This window comes from Schistocerca nitens, chromosome 9, assembly GCF_023898315.1.
Source record: "Schistocerca nitens isolate TAMUIC-IGC-003100 chromosome 9, iqSchNite1.1, whole genome shotgun sequence".
Classification (NCBI taxonomy): Eukaryota; Metazoa; Arthropoda; class Insecta; order Orthoptera; family Acrididae; genus Schistocerca; species Schistocerca nitens.
The window spans coordinates 140,084,924-140,101,384 of record NC_064622.1 but is presented as its reverse complement, the minus strand read 5'-3'; the positions used below and the strand labels follow the sequence as shown (position 1 = coordinate 140,101,384).

The 16,461-nt window shown below is 45.4% G+C and overlaps 1 protein-coding gene across 1 annotated transcript in view; it reads right to left on the bottom strand.

The window, feature by feature from the left end:
• Positions 1-16,461, bottom strand: part of LOC126203962 (cytospin-A) — a 565,388-nt gene that overhangs the window by 228,382 nt on the left and 320,545 nt on the right. The window contains exon 3 of the mRNA XM_049938360.1: positions 14,640-14,906. Coding sequence (XP_049794317.1) covers positions 14,640-14,906 — 267 coding nt within the window. The remainder of the gene's footprint in view (positions 1-14,639; positions 14,907-16,461) is intronic.

Sequence of the window (16,461 nt, the reverse complement as noted above, 5' to 3'; positions counted from 1 at the left end):
TTTCCCCATCCAAAATGCCTAATATGATTACCAAAGGACAAACAAACTTTTACACAGTGACTTTTTCCCCTTTTTGCCTTTATCATTTATTTCTTTTGTTTATCAATTTATAAAAAAGTGCTATTATCTTTCCTAGTCGTAGCGTACTGCTCACATTAAAGTATACTTTACTTAAATATTTCCTTGCCACATCTTCTCCGATGACTTCTCTCTACAGACAAGGCAAGTGTTTCAAACCGCTTTTACACAGGTCATCAGCCTCTCCATCGTCTTAGTTCACAAACAGCGTAATTTAATTCCCATTACACAAAACCAAAGGGATTTTTACAAGTACAGTCTTACGTGCGACGATTCTTAAGTAATATGCTACATAATTCCTAGGATATCAGTGCTCACATAACGTACGCAAACGTACGACTTTTTTCAACAACGTAATGCATCATTGCCTACAAGGACGAAAGAAGAAACAATCATTATGATAGTTTTCGGGCAAAACACTGTCATATCTTAGTACTTCATTCTTTAAATTCGATTTTCTGCGAGACTCCAAATGTTGAGTACCTATGAGATTCGTGGCAACTGTGTCTCTTGACAGTTCCTCAAGAACTTCGATTCCAGTTAATGTACTTGGCAAAGAGCTAATAAATGCGGTAAATGAAAGACTCTACCCATGAACGAAGCTGATGATTTCTCCTCTTTCGTAAAAAAGTCCGGATTGGAAGCTCAAATCAAGACTACCGATAGACTATGCACGTGAAACGCAGTCATGATCGTGTTTTTACCAGCGAAGACGCAGCACGCGATCTCACTGGAGAGTTCGCGCTGTGTATTATGTACTCTTTGGACACCGCAGTACCGAGGTACTTAGAGTGTGTCATGGCCTATCTCACACGTACAAAGAGTTAGAAATAAACAGAGTTTCTGAAATTTCGAAGGCCGGAAGAAGGAAAGGAAGTCCATGCCTAGATAAAGCACTCTGATGTTGAAATCGCCCTTACGGTTGAGGACAGCTTAACGGAACTAAAGCTCGAATTGTTATGGGGTCACTATCACGCTCACGAGAAACGAAACAGGCGCACAATGACGAAACAACCAGAGTTAATGTCTAAAAATCTTTTACGGCGCCTGGTGCTGAACGTGAGACTGTGGGAGAGCGATGGTACCTGCTAGGTATGAAGGAAGACCCCTCTTCCTGCGTGCGGCAGGTGGGCTGGCCAGCAGGTGCGGTTACAACGGCGCTTCCCACGCCTGGGGAACCCTGGCGTATACAACTGATGCCCAGACCTTTGGCAGTGTGAAACACTAGCTGCGCTTAACAGTTGCCCACTTGTAACTCAACACTTTCTGCCGAGCATTTCATTTCATAGTGCTATTGGAAAATGGTTTTGCGAGGAAGCGAAGTGTACGTTGTGCTCGAGTGCTAGTTTTATTACACTCTGCTGCCGAATGTTTACATAGCCATCTAGGCATGTGCCATGGCAAGCAAGCAACAAGTGTAATATTTAGATGCGCTTGAGACTAACTTCTTCAGCGGCAATTATTTTGTTTGTTTCTACTTTTTAAGGCCGGCGATTAAGATGTCCTACGACACGCAATCAATTCCTGGTGAACATACACCATCACGATTCAGGTGACACTGTCAGTAAGCATCAGTTTATTTCTAATCAAAGTACCTCCGTTCCCCCTGTTACAAGATCGCAAAGCTGCACATTTTCCCGGCATATGCCGTCTCCGTGAAAACAGGGAACTCCGGAGCATAAAATAACCGTGTTCTCTGAACCTCTTCGCTGCGATTCTCAGGACCCCCCAGGGTTAGAACCAAATAATGGCACCACTGTACGGCCCTTGACAAAGACGCCGTTGTTGGCGCGCCCTCGCCATAAACACTGTAGGGAAGGCCACTGTGTCATCCGGAAATGCGACGCCTCCCACACAAAAAAGAAGCCGCACTCGCCGTGGAGATCCTCTCGAGTGATCTGTTGCCATTCAGTTATTTTCCACTAACGGGACGAGCGCTTTCTTAGATACGACTGCCATTCGCTTATATTCTAATAGCAGCGTAATTTCTCCCTATTAATGACCGATAGATCCAGATCGCTTTGACAACTGCTAAAAACATCTCTACCATGCTCACATGTTTCTTTGTAGAGTCTTGCTCAAATCTTTGTGTGGCAGGTAGAGGTCAATATCGTGCAACAAATGTTACTCGGGTAACCCAAATACTGTATAAATACGTGTAAAACACTTACGAGGAAAAGGCGAGTGGCAATGTTCTGGAAGTATGTGGTCCTCGTATAATTTTGAATTTTAAGAGAGAAAAACTGTGTGTAGCTGTTTACAGGACTTAAGCTCTGGTTATAAAATCATATCGAATCTGATTATGAAGTCATATCGGATCTGGCGATAAATTAAGAAATGCCAGCATAGGGGATGAAACATCAAGTGTGAAAAGAAATTTAAGACTGTGACGTTGCCTAAAAACCTAGAAGATTTTACCTTAAGTTTCAGAGGATTATTGCCCCTCCACATACTACAGTTTTGCAATTTGTTTCTTGAATTAAATAGCGATGAATCTCATTGAAAGATGAAGATCAACAAATGAACAGATCTCTTTATCTGCTTATTTTGTTATGTCTCTAAGCCATTTCAGGTGAATACTTTTACAGACCCTGGTCAATTTGGTAGAATAAATTTCCATCATTCTTTAACTTGCTTGGGAAATGAAATAGAGTTCATGGTGTATTATTGGTTATCAGCTCTATAATGTATACCAGGACCATACGTGACGATTTACGGTGAATCCGCCGTTGAATTGGAATGTGACGAATGGAGTTCCCTTTAGTGATATCGAAGAGTAATACGCGATCCGCCACACAAATATAACACTACAATGGAAGAATATGCTTTGTTGATCTCCATGTATTACTAACGTCCTACTTCCAAAATTTGGACACTTTCAAACACATCCTATGACTCAGAATCATTCGATTTTCCTCCAAAGAATGTGGGATCTGCTAGCTAGCTCCTCAACCCTGCAAGTTGCCAACCCCCCCCCCCCCTCCCCAAACAAAATTAAGAATTTGGGGGAGGTCAGCCAGTCAGCTCACTGACACAATGCAAGCTTTCACTGACCATATTCTACTCCTAGTAACAGCACTCTTTTGGAAAGCGATGTTTCCTCCCTGCATTTTTTAGAAGTCCATTTTAAACCAAGATAGAAAACTCACTGACCCTTAAGCCTTGTAGGTTCTGACCGCAAATCAAATTAGATGAATTAAAGAAAATCTGGTATATCACAAGGTTAGAGAAGCCCCCCCCCCTCCCCCCACACACACCTTCGGACAACTACAATTCAGAGATTTATTTCTGATATGTTACTTCGGGTGAGACCGTTGTCATTGCAGGCGTTTCCGCATGTTGTAAAAGTGCGCAAAGTGAGAGTTGCTGCAGTGTGCACAGATGTATACCGAAATTGTCACGAAGCAATAGAAGAGTCGTGACTCTAGATATCAGTATTTCAAAATGAACATAACGAAACGTTCAGTCCATAACATGAGAGGCTTTTCTTCTTCTTCTTCTTCTTCTTCTTCTTCTTCTTCTTCTTCGAGGGCGCCTAAGAATTGATGTAAAGGCAGCAAGCAGCATCTACTAAGACAGTGACCGTGCGGCCAATACAATATGTCGTGACGGTGTTGTGTTTACGTATGATGGTTAACGATCCGGAATGTAACTCCCGTCCAACGATCTATTTAAATTGTAAGTGGTGCTAGATCACTGCCTGCTTTAGGCGTGTATCGACATTTACAAGCGGTCGGCGATTTGATAAGAGTACTCGGAACAATTCATATATCTGTGGTTTCTGATGACGCGGAAATTAAAGTAACGTGCGAAGATAAAGATGGGTCGAACATTTCGTTGTGAAGTGCAGCAACAGCGTCGCTCCGTCAGGCTATCGCTCGTCAATTAGCAGCTACGGGGTTATCTGGTGCCACTGACTTAACCATGCCTCTCATCCTGTTTGCTTGCACAGATGAAATCCAGATCCCTGTTTGTGCATGCAAAGGGTTCGCCTTGGATGCTCGCTCAGTGCAGTCACATACGATGGATTCAACACAAAAAACCTTGTGTGGACGAGGTTGACGACTGGTAAGACACCAAACTTGTGTGAAGGACGGCTGAGATTGCAAATTTCAACCTGGCTGTACCTTCAACAATAAATAAATAAGTAAATTACATGACAATTTCCAGACGACTTGTTTTTGGGTGTCCAGTAAGTTTACCTTTCGGCCAACAATATCTCGGCTTGATCCTGCCTTTTTCGGCAGAGGTTGGTCCAGTGAGAGTACCTTTCTGGGTATGTCGTGCAACACCCTCATAGGGTGGTGATACTGAGTGTTGAACCAGGGACTATATAAAAATTAAGTAAAATTAATTGAAGTCCAGAATTGATTAGAAAACCTCATTAGTTAGAAGCACCGGTACCAAAATTTAAATATTAATTTTGTGGGTGTTCTAGAGGGCAACCGAGAGATGTCTTGGGTGGCTATAATTAAACTTTCCCTATTTATCACCTTGTAACACAGAAACTAATTAGCGTACACCAAACTTGGTAACATTAATGCCAAAGACATGGGGAAGAGAAATAATGCAGAATCAATTTACCTGAAACACTTTTGATGGCTCAAATGGCTCTGAGCACTATGGGACTTAACATCTACGGTCATCAGTCCCCTAGAACTTAGAACTACTTAAACCTAACTAACGTAAGGACGTCACACAACACCCAATCATCACGAGGCAGAGAAAATCCCTGACCCCGCCGGGAATCGAACCCGGGAACCCGGGCGTGGGAAGCGAGAACGCTACCGCACGACCACGAGCTGCGGAAGCACTTTTGATATGCTGCTACAGTACATCATACCATTATATAGCGGCACCATTACTGCTACAAAACGGGCTTAATATGGCGCCCATCAGTGTCCATGAGAGTGAGAAAGCAAAAGATTGCATTCTGCACAGCAAACCGAACCATGTCCGTAGGTATGCTGGTTATCTCTCTTGATATGCTGCGCGCCTGCGCTGGGTGCTGAGGCGCCTTGTCACGGTTCACGCGGCTCCCTTCGTTCTGAGGTTCGAGTCCTCCATCGGGCGCGCGCGCGTTTTGTAGGCAATGATGTCTCGGTCCACGAAGCTTTCCAGTCCAGACACGTTTGAAACACCTGAACCACCTCGAACAATGGCTACCGTTAACCAGCCATTAACATGTGAGAATGTGTCGTTGAGATCAATGCTGAAGTTCAGTTTACAACCACAAAATACAGATGGTCCATCTAGAAGGGCGTGTGCGGCGACAGATTTGATAGTGTTCTTCTTCTTGTCTGCAGCTGATGTTGTCATTTCCACATCTTCAATCGTTTTATAAATCGTCTGTCTTGCACATCGCCGTTTTCGTCGGATGCGCATCTTGGCAGCGTTCAATGCAGTTGCCTGTGCGACAGCAGCAGCGCGAATGAGCCGCTGAGCGCGCGCGTGTGTGTGTGTGTGTGTGTGTGTGTGTGTGTGTGTGTGTGTGTGCGTTGTCCTTATCGTAAGTTAGTTTAAATTAGATTAAGTAGTGCGTACGCCAAGGGACCGATGACCTCAGCAGTTGGGGCCCATAGGAAGTTACCACAATTTTGCAATATGCTGCGCTTGAGATCGGCACGTGTGTAAATGTTGCCCTGGTAAACCCCGTCCAACAGGTAGCCCCACATCCAGAAATCACAGGGAGTGAGACCAGGTGGTCCTTTTCGGCTAAGCATTTGGAAACGATCGGCTAATAATTTGATCGTTTCCAAACGTGTTTAGGTGAAGCAGGTAAATTTCACGAGCGATGTGCGGTGGGGGTCCCATCTTGCATGAAAACTGTTGAATTCAATGCGTCTCTCTCCTGTAAGGGGGGGGGGGGTGTATGACATGCTGGCGAAGCACATCAGAGTAACTCTGGCCAGTCACACTGCAAGTCTTTTGATTCTTGAGTGCCAACCTGTTCAAAAAAGAATGAGCCAATGATGAACGTAGCTGTGAAGGCACACCATGCGGTGACACGTTCACCATACACAGCAACTTCATGCAAAGTGGCTGGAGGTGAAAATCCTCACACTCGGCAATTCTGTGTGTTCACCTCATCCGTCAGAGAAAAACGAACTTCGTCTGTCCATACAATGGTCCAGGGCCAGCCCTCGTCAACTTCAATCCTTGAGAGAAAGTGGAGAGCGAAGTCAACACGTCCTTTTGCGTCCTGTGGTGCAACCTGCTGTACTATAAGGATCTTGTACGGATACTGTTTAAGAGTGGTTCGAAGCACCTTCTGTCTAGTGGATCACGGGATGTTCAACTGTCGTGGCGCAGCAAGCGCACTACCGGACGATCGGGAATTACGTGCAGCGTTGTCTGCCATAGCAACAGCGATATCATCAACCACCTATGGTGCCACCGGGCGTCAGTCTCTTCTCGAAGCGACGCCCCATTCTCCAGTTGATTCGAACTTCATCATGCTCCGCTTTGCAGGTGGAGAAAGAGGACTCTTCCGTAATCCGTTCAGCCGGCGATACTCTGGAAGTGCAGCTGCAGCATTACTGTTATTTTGATCAGAGCTTCACCAACAACGTCCTCCTTTTGTCCACGCTCATGTTGACACGCCAACAATTGCAATGCGACTGGTCGGGTGTGTGAAACTATGAATCACGATGACTGATCAAGGTGCTTGGTTGTCATAGTTGGAACTGGATGGTGGCGCTGTGACGCATGGAAATCATGCACCCCATGCTCTCGCCGTTAATGCTACCAAGTTGGGTACTCATACGGTACTTAGTTTCCGTATAATTACGTGTTAAATACAGAAAGTTTAATTATTACCACCCGGTATAGCGTAGTTATGTTCCTCAGATATGGAGGTATTTTTCCCAAATTTTTACGCCTAAGTTATTCATATTATATAATTCATAGAATTAGAGTTACAAACTGTCGCCAAGGTGTTTTCCCTCGGAGCCGTTTTAGAAAAGGACACATCGTGATGTACAGGGAAACACCTGCAATGTGAATATGGCGGCAAAAAGGGCGCCAGCACCCGTCAACCTAACATAGCAAAGCCGTTCTTTCAGAACCTGCTGCAAAAGACGCAGTTAGGTTGGCCATAAGCAGTAGTGACACTCTCGTCAGTCGACTATTTTCCCCTGCGCAGAATCTTTTGAATATGAACCCTTCATGAATAGTCTCATTTACTTTGTGGCTGCTCTCTGAAGTTTCCATAATTCATGTAGTCAGCCATACGACCACAATGACCTACAGTTTGGGCGCGATGGACTCTAAGGGATGCCTACTCTGCCAAGGGCGCTCGCTCTATCTCTCTCTCTCTCTCTCTCTCTCTCTCTCTCTATCTATCTATCTATCTATCTGTGTGTGTGTGTGTGTGTGTGTGTGTGTGTGTGTGTGTGTGTGTGTGTGTGTGGCGTTTAATGTGTATGTGCAAATTGGATGGCAGTAACTCTGTTTTATTAAGTTCGATAAGAGAAGTGGGTAACCTCGAACAATGGAAGTAATGACTAACATATGGACAACGTTCTTAACGGCCATGTGTTTTAGGAAGTAATAGAGGTACGACCATCATACACTGTCTTAAGCAAATCATGTAACTGAAGTAATAACGTAGTGTTACTGTTCATTCAACGTATCAGAACCTTCGGCGAGGGTTCAAATCAAGTGGTGAAGCAGTGCAAACGTTGACAACAACGCTTACGCCACCCTCTCCTCAGAACGCTGCAATGGACCAATCAGCCGGAGAGCAGACACGGACAACGCGGGCCAGACGCTGACGTCTTTTTACCTGAGGTAAAAACAAAAAAGGAAACGCAGCGCCCAGACAGCCCAGCCGGGCAACGAACTGCGTTCGCCAGGGTCAGTGGCTTCCAAACTGGCCAAGGAAAGCCGGAACGCGTCGCCTTGCTGGCAAAGGTCGCAGAGGTCGGAAACTCACGGCTCTCCTTCACACAGGACGTGAAACTGACAGCAACCACGATCACATCAGGCTGAGGTTGAATTATTTGCCCTACGTGATCGTCCTACAACCTTCCACAATACAGCGACAGATTCATATCACCTTACACTATCTGGAGTTCAGTTATCCAGCGGGTGCCAGTTCAGCTTAAGGAAACTTAGGGTAGTTTTTTTATCTTCAGCTTTTCGCTCTCTTTGATACATCACGTTAACCTCCTGCGATCTCACAATTTATACCGCAGTACAGGTGGACGCGAATCGATTAAGAAAGAGGAAATATTATATAGATAGTACACCACAACCCTTATATATTTAAAGACGTCATGATTACCAGCCTATGCTACTTACTGAATATTATTTTTGGTGACTATCTGGTTCTGTAACACAGACCACTATGTGTCAACAAATATCAAGGCAATACACACTGATCAGTCAGAATATTATGACCGCCTATCTAATAGTCGGTATGTCCACCTTTGGCACGTGCAACAGCGGCGATATGTCGTGGCATGGGACCAATGATACTTTGGTAGGTCGCTGGAGGGAGCTGGCGCCAGATCTGCATACACTTGTCACTTAATTCCGGTAAATTTCGGGCAGGAGGAGTTATGAGGTCTGACGCCATGTTCAAGCACATCTCAGATGTGTTAGGTCTGATTCAGACCTGGCTAGTTGAGAGGGGTGGGGAGGCAGCACACGAATTGGAACTAGCCGTTGTGTTTCTCGAAATACTCCATCAGACTCACGGCCTTGTGACATGTCTTGTTGGAGAAAGTGCCACTGCCGTCGGGAAACATGACTGTCATGAAGAGGTGTACGTGGTCTGCAACCAGTGTACGATACTCCTCGCCCGTGAATGTTCCAAGAGTGTAATAGCCCGCCGCCAGCTTATCTCCGTCCCGCAGTACTGGTGGCAAGGGGCTGCTCCTCTGGAAGACAACGGATTCGAGCCCTCCCAGCGACATGATGAAGAAGGTATCGGCATTCGTAAGACCACGCAATGCTTAGTCACTGCGCCAGCGTCCAGTGCCGATGATCACGTGCCCATTTCAGTCGCGGTTGCCGATGTTGTGGCCGGCTGCTGGGGCCCGCCGTTAGCAGTGTTCAGACACACTTTTACTCTACCCAGCATTAAAAATATGTTAGTTCTGCCACAGTTCGCCGCCTGTCCTGTTTTACCGGTCTGCCCATCCTACGACGTCCGACATGTGTAATGATGGGTGGCCTCCCAGCCCACGAAGTCAGGACGTGGTTCCACGTTTGTTTCACGTTTGTGTTGAAGACGCTCTCCACAGCACTCCTCAACACCCGACAAGTCGTGCAGTTTCCGAAATGCTCGTGTCAAGCTTCCGGCCCATCACGATCTGCTCTCATACATCGTGCGCATTCCCCCATTCTACATATGGACGGTAGGCTCACTGATACTAAATGCGCCGTGCGTGTGTCTCACTAGCAGTCATTCCTCGCCAGGCGACTTATCGCCTGGACGGGTTTGCAGGGTGTTACAAAAAGGTACGGCCAAACTTTCAGGAAACATTCCTCACACACAAAGAAAGAAAATATGTTATGTGGACTTGTGTCCGGAAACGCTTACTTTCCGTGTTAGAGCTCATTTTATTACTTCTCTTCAAATCACATTAATCATGGAATGGAAACACACAGCAACAGAACGTACCAGCGTGACTTCGAACACTTTGTTATAGGAAATGTTCAAAATGTCCTCCGTTAGCGAGGATACATGCATCCACCCTCCGTCGCATGGAATCCCTGATGCACTGATGCAGCCCTGGAGAATGGCGTATTGTATCACAGCCGTCCACAATACGAGCACGAAGAGTCTCTACATTTGGTACCGAGGTTGCGTAGACAAGAGCTTTCAAATGCCCCCATAAATGAAAGTCAAGAGGGTTGAGGTCAGGAGAGCGTGGAGGCCATGGAATTGGTCCACCTCTACCAATCCATCGGTCACCGAATCTGTTGTTGAGAAGCATACGAACACTTCGACTGAAATGTGCAGGAGCTCCATCGTGCATGAACCACATGTTGTGTCGTACTTGTAAAGGCACATGTTCTAGCAGCACAGGTAGAGTATCCCGTATGAAATCATGATCACGTGCTCCATTGAGCGTAGGTAGAAAAACATGGGGCCCAATCAAGACATCACCAACAATGCCTGCCCAAACGTTCACAGAAAATCTGTGTTGATGACGTGATTGCACAATTGCGTGCGCATTCTCGTCAGCCCACACATGTTGATTGTGGAAATTTACAATTTGATCACGTTGGAATGAAGCCTCATCCGAAAGAGAACATTTGCACTGAAATGAGGATTGACACATTGTTGGATGAACCATTCGCAGAAGTGTACCCGTGGAGGCCAATCAGCTGCTGATAGTGCCTGCACACGCTGTACATGGTACGGAAACAACTGGTTCTCCCGTAGCACTCTCCATACAGTGACGTGGTCAACGTTACCTTGTACAGCAACAACTTCTCTGACGCTGACATTCGGGTTATCGTCAACTGCACGAAGAATTGCCTCGTCCATTGCAGGTGTCCTCGTCGTTCTAGGTCTTCCCCAGTCGCGAGTCATAGGCTGGAATGTTCCGTGCTCCCTAAGACGCCGATCAATTGCTTCGAACGTCTTCCTGTCGGGACACCTTCGTTCTGGAAATCTGTCTCGATACAAACGTACCACGCCACTGCTATTGCCCCGTGCTAATCCATACATCAAATGGGCATCTGCCAAATCCTCATTTGTAAACATTGCACTGACTGCAAAACCACGTTCGTGATGAACACTAACCTGTTGATGCTACGTACTGATGCGCTTGATGCTTGTACAGTAGAGCAATGAGTCGCATGTCAACACAAGCACCGAAGTCAACATTACCTTCCTTCAATTGGGCCAACTGGCGGTGAACCGAGGAAGTACAGTACACACTGACGAAACTAAAATGAGTTCTAACATGGAAATTAAGCGTTTCCGGACACATGTCCACATAACATCTTTTCTTTATTTGTGTGTGAGGAATGTTTGCTGAAAGTTTGGCCGTACGTTTTTGTAACACCCTGTATATCGATAGAAGGTCGGTGGTAATAATGTTCTGGCTGGTCAGTGTACTTATCACAGGTAATAATAAAATATATAATGAATTATTCTATCATAAATCTACTCACTAATGGAAAATCATATTTACCATTATAGCTGTGATGCCTTGAGACTATCAGTAGATATCATTATAGAAGAACAACTAACATTTCATTTTATTACTGACACTATAGTATTATCTAAATTTATCTTGGTGATCATTACGTTGTTCACACAAATTGAAGGTTGCAGATTCAACTAAATAGCTAAGTAGCACAATTTCGAACAACTAACATTAGAATCATCACACAGAAAATTTTGTAGGGAAAGTGAGCCACGAAGCTTGTTTTATTGGCAGAAAACTCAGAAGTCGCATCAGATCCACTAAAGAGATTGCTTACACTACGTTTGTCCGTCATGTGGTGGGGTACTGCTGTGCGGTTTGAGATCCTTAAAATACAGGATGGATGGCTGACATCGCAAAAGTTCAAAGGAGTACAGATCGTTTTGTACTAGCGCGAAATTGGGAAGAGAATGTCACGGTTAATATACACGAGCTCGAGTAGGAATGGTTAAAAGAAAGGCGTTTTCGTTTCTGCGAGATATTGTCAGAAAATTTTAATCACCGCCTTTCTCCGAATGCGAAAATGTTTTGTTGACTCTCGCTTACATAGAAAGAAACGATCTTCGTAATAAAACAAGAAAAGCACAGCCCGTACGGAAATACATAGGTGTTGTGCTTTTCCCACTGGTCATTCGAGAGTGGAACAGATTTTTATTTCATTAACTTGAGTTTTTTCAAAGTAACAGAATGTGAACATCAGTTCGCGGACATAAAATTCCTACAGTAGTAAGACACAGTTCTCCAAAAAAATTCGGAAAATTCTCCTTCTAACATTGTAAGATTTCAGACCGCTTTACTACTTTTAAGTTAATATATGTAAGGCTGGCAGATTCAATGCTTAGTATAAGAAGTTTAATGATCGTAAAACAACTGTTTCCAGTATTGCTGGTAGCAATATTTTGAGTTCTGTTTAAACTTCAAACAACAAAAGTGCAAATGATATATTTAAAATATTCAAACATTTTTAAGTCGCGAAGCTATGTCCATAACTATCTGCAGTTATATTCTAAGTGTCCTGATGTTGAGTCTACGGTTTTCTAATCTCATGTCACTAAATAGCACCGTTGTCTTCGCCTGCTGTATGTTGCAGGGTTATCACATCAGTCCGCTTTTCGATGTTGCAACGTGGAGACCACTGTATCACTCACTGTTTGCACCATAGAACAACAGAATTCTGTAATCCTCTCCACCTGTCTGTGTCCATCGCCTACTGCACCCTATCTCTTTCCATGTCGTCCTCTTATCCGTCTCAGCTTTCCCCAAACCATGTCCATGTCCAAGTGGGGGCAGAAGGGGGCTCGTGGGGGCAGAAATGGAGAAGGGGGCTCGTGGGGGCAGAAGGGGAGAAGGGGGCGCGTGGGGGCAGAAGGGGAGAAGGGGGCGCGTGGGGGCAGAAGGGGAGAAGGGGGCGCGTGGGGGCAGCAATTCATAGCTTCATTGAAGACTTTCAGTATAATAGGGGAACAATATTATCATAGCAAAGTGTTTACCAGTGGACAGCATAGGTCAAATGTGGTGAAACGAGCTTGAAGAATAAAAAAGTGCAGAGCAGCCACAACTAATGCCAATACTGAACGAGTCAGTGCCACGATTCTGAATAGCGGACAAGTGATCCCTAATAGTGTGACATATCGTATATACAGATTCTGCATGGTTCTGCATATGGAATCGTGCATGAAAGACTCAACTTTCACCAAGTTTGACGACATGGACTCCAGAACAACCCTATGAATGCCACAATGTAACCTTGTTAAAAGCTATCAGCACTCAGTGCACTGTCATGCTAACGAAGGTGAGATGTTTCTGAAACGAGTTATCACTGGAAATGGGTGCACTTAAGAGGCCATCTATTCAGCTCTGATCAACAGGTAAAGGAAGCCGTGCATGTGTGTCTTGCTTTCTAATCAGCTCCCCTCCCCCCCTCCCCGAGGGTCTCGGAAAGACTGTGCAATGGAGGACCATGTACAAGTAGGGTGACGAGCTATAACAAACTATAAAAATTGGTTGCAGATACTTAGTGACTTGCCCTCATAGATAACATCCTTCTACTTTTAATTACTAACTGCATGAAAATGCGAGTATTCACAAATTAAAATTTGATACAAGAACACCAAATATCAAATCGAAATAATACCTTTTAATTTCTAGATACTGAACAGTATTATCGATCTGTGGAACTATCTTTTCACAGTAGGGGTTTCACATATCCATCAAATTTTAATTTGCTTTTTGCAATTAGTACCTGATAGGATAAATAAATTATTTTCATTAAAAATTGTGATTTGATAAAAAGATATGGAGTGTAGGAGTAAATACAAACTGCACTGCCCGTGTGTGTGTGTGTGTGTGTGTGTGTGTGTGTGTGTACATTTATTACTGTAAATAAGTCCATTTACTAACGGAAGTGTGTGTCATTGCTGGACAATTAATAAGCTTGTAATGTTCTGAGCTTAACAGCAGTCGAGAATCTTAACTTCACAGACGAATTTTTCGATTTTATTTACCACCTGATCCTCTCCAGCTATCTGTGTCCATCGCCTAATGCACTCTCTCTTTCCATGTCGTCCTCTATCCATCTCAGATTTCCCCAAACCATGCCCATGTCCAAGTGTAGCCCCTGCAAAATAGATGCAGAAAGCAGGCTGATACTACGCAGCATATCTGTCATGCAGTGTAGCCTGCATGTCGGGCTGGAGAGCCAACTCTTGCCCCTGATTTGCACGCCATCCTGCAAACCCGTCTATAAGGTAGCTGGTACTATTCCCACATGCTAAATCTGTAGTGCAGGACGGACTATATGGCAGGGACTGGAAAAACGTTTGGGCCCATATCTCTGCTCGTATTGGGTCTTTGTGGCCCTGTGACAAATTCGGCTGCAACCCATCTAGGGGTTTGGGAGGATACTCCCCTCCCCCTGTCTCTCTCTCTCTCTCTCTCTCTCTCTCTCTCTCTCTCTCTCTCGTCCCCCCTCTCTCCCCCCATCTCTCTCTCTCTCTCTCTCTCTCTCTCTCTCTCTCTCTCTCTCTCGTCCCCCCTCTCTCCCCCCATCTCTCTCTCTCTCTCTCTCTCTCTCTCTCTCTCTCTCTCTCTCTCTGTCCCCGCCATCTCCCCCACCACTGCTCCCTTTGTATGTCTAACAGACTGCGTTGTACTACTTTAGGAAGACCCCCAAATTCTCTAAGAATGATTAAAGAAGAAGAGGTCCAGTTTGTAATGTCTCTCATCATTAGTTTGATTTTTATTTGCAAGAAAAAGATAAGAGATTTTACTGTGGATGTTTTCTCTTTTGTATACGCTGAAGACAGCCAATGTGCGGCTGAACCAGTTAGGATTATAATCATTTTTCTGAAACTGACAGTTGAAAAACGTGAGTGCGCATTGCGTACTGACCTGGGCGTGGGCGTGGGCGCGCGGCCGCGGAGATTGTTCCTGGAGGCGACGGCGGTAGGAACGGGCGGCTTCTTCCTGGTGCTGGGCGGCAGAACCCTGGGGCGTAGGTTCCGCACTGGGACGGCGGGAGACGCCGGGACCAGCTGGTGCCGCCGAGGCGGCGGCTGCTGCTGCTTCTGCTTCTTCGGGGTGTCCCGACTGCCGCCAGCCGGCTTGCTGCGCACTGGCTGGACACCACCTCGCGTCAGACTCGCGATCACCCGTTTCCTGCACAAATCGTGACCAATCGTCTCATTAACGTCTCTATTCACCGCCTCCCATATATCGAACACAATGTACACTGCTAGGCACTAGCAAGAATAGCAAACGACCAAGTATTACCTGCTGTTTCAATACAGTATACTAGCAAGAATACATTAATGAATGTGTAGGATATTTGGGGGAATACTGCACACAAAATGTTGCACATAGATCTGCAACAACGTATCTCGACAATGAGTCGAACTGAGCCCCGACAGCAGATATGCATCTTCAGCCCTACAGCAGAGTTCATCAATCTTAGTGGCTGTCGAGCTCTGGTGTGCGAGACTCTCCTGATGCTATCAGTGTAAGAGACATCTGGAGGATGTACCGGCCAGGTCAACAGTCGAATAACCTCTGTATCCAATTACGTCAGAGGAGCACGGATAACAATGCGGTCTTGCGTTATCTTTCTGAAAGGTAAGGTCTCAGAACACTGGAAAATAAGGCACAGCCACAAGCCCAAAGTAGTTTATGCAAACAAGAAGTGATCCTGTTGTGTACCCAATGGTACCATATTCCATCACGCCTAGTATTGGGCCCACACGGCGATGACAAATGGAATCTAGTGAATTTCCATCTCGTCTGACTATCCAACACTTTTACGGCCATTGTGATGCTGGACGCTGAACCAGTTTTGTCTGAAGAGGCGACAAGGATCCACCAAGCGTCCAGTGTTATTGGTGGACGTAGAATTGTCGGGGAGCTGCTATCTGCTACTGCATCAAGGGAAACCACAACCCATGACCATATTTCTAACAGTTCATGGTGCTCTGGGAGTAGTCGCACTGCCCATGTGTGTACTTCTCTTGGTGTAAAGAACTCCATTCACTAATTCAGGGGCATGATGTGGCTGGACGATCCCACACAGGCTTTGCAAACAATACATCTGGCCTCCCAGGCGGTACACACGTGGACCCATATTAGCATGGCAGACATAGCATCTTGACCACTGCGATGATCTCAACCAGTCACAGTCCTGCCGCTGTCGAAATCAGCCAGGTGCAGTACTCTTTAGGCGAGGCATAACACTAACTTCTCATAAAACCAACCAACAAGATTCCAATGCTGTTTCTGAATGAGAAACCCACTGCAGAATATTTCCTTCCATGCAGAACGGTGGTGACGGTTCGCCTATCTACCTTATGCAAATGCGCTGAAATGCCTATCATTTCCATATCTAAGTAGTTTTAAGTACTACTGTTGCCACTTTCACGTTAGCTGCGTGGCGGCTTCATGATACTGCAATTTTAACTATGTAATCGCAGAAATTATATAAAGTCATTAATACAGCATCAACAATAAGAAACTGACATCGTAGTCGAGTACATCAACACGGAAGTGCTGCTGTATGCAAGATAGGAGTGCTGGCAACAGCTTGCGTCATCTGTACGTAACAAACGCGTGCACGTGTTGAAACTACATCGGCAATTGGCAATGTGAGATGGAGTGAAAATGGTGGGGGTAACCATTTTTCTCGGGTAGGTCAACACATCACTTACTAGACGGACAGCGACAGGGG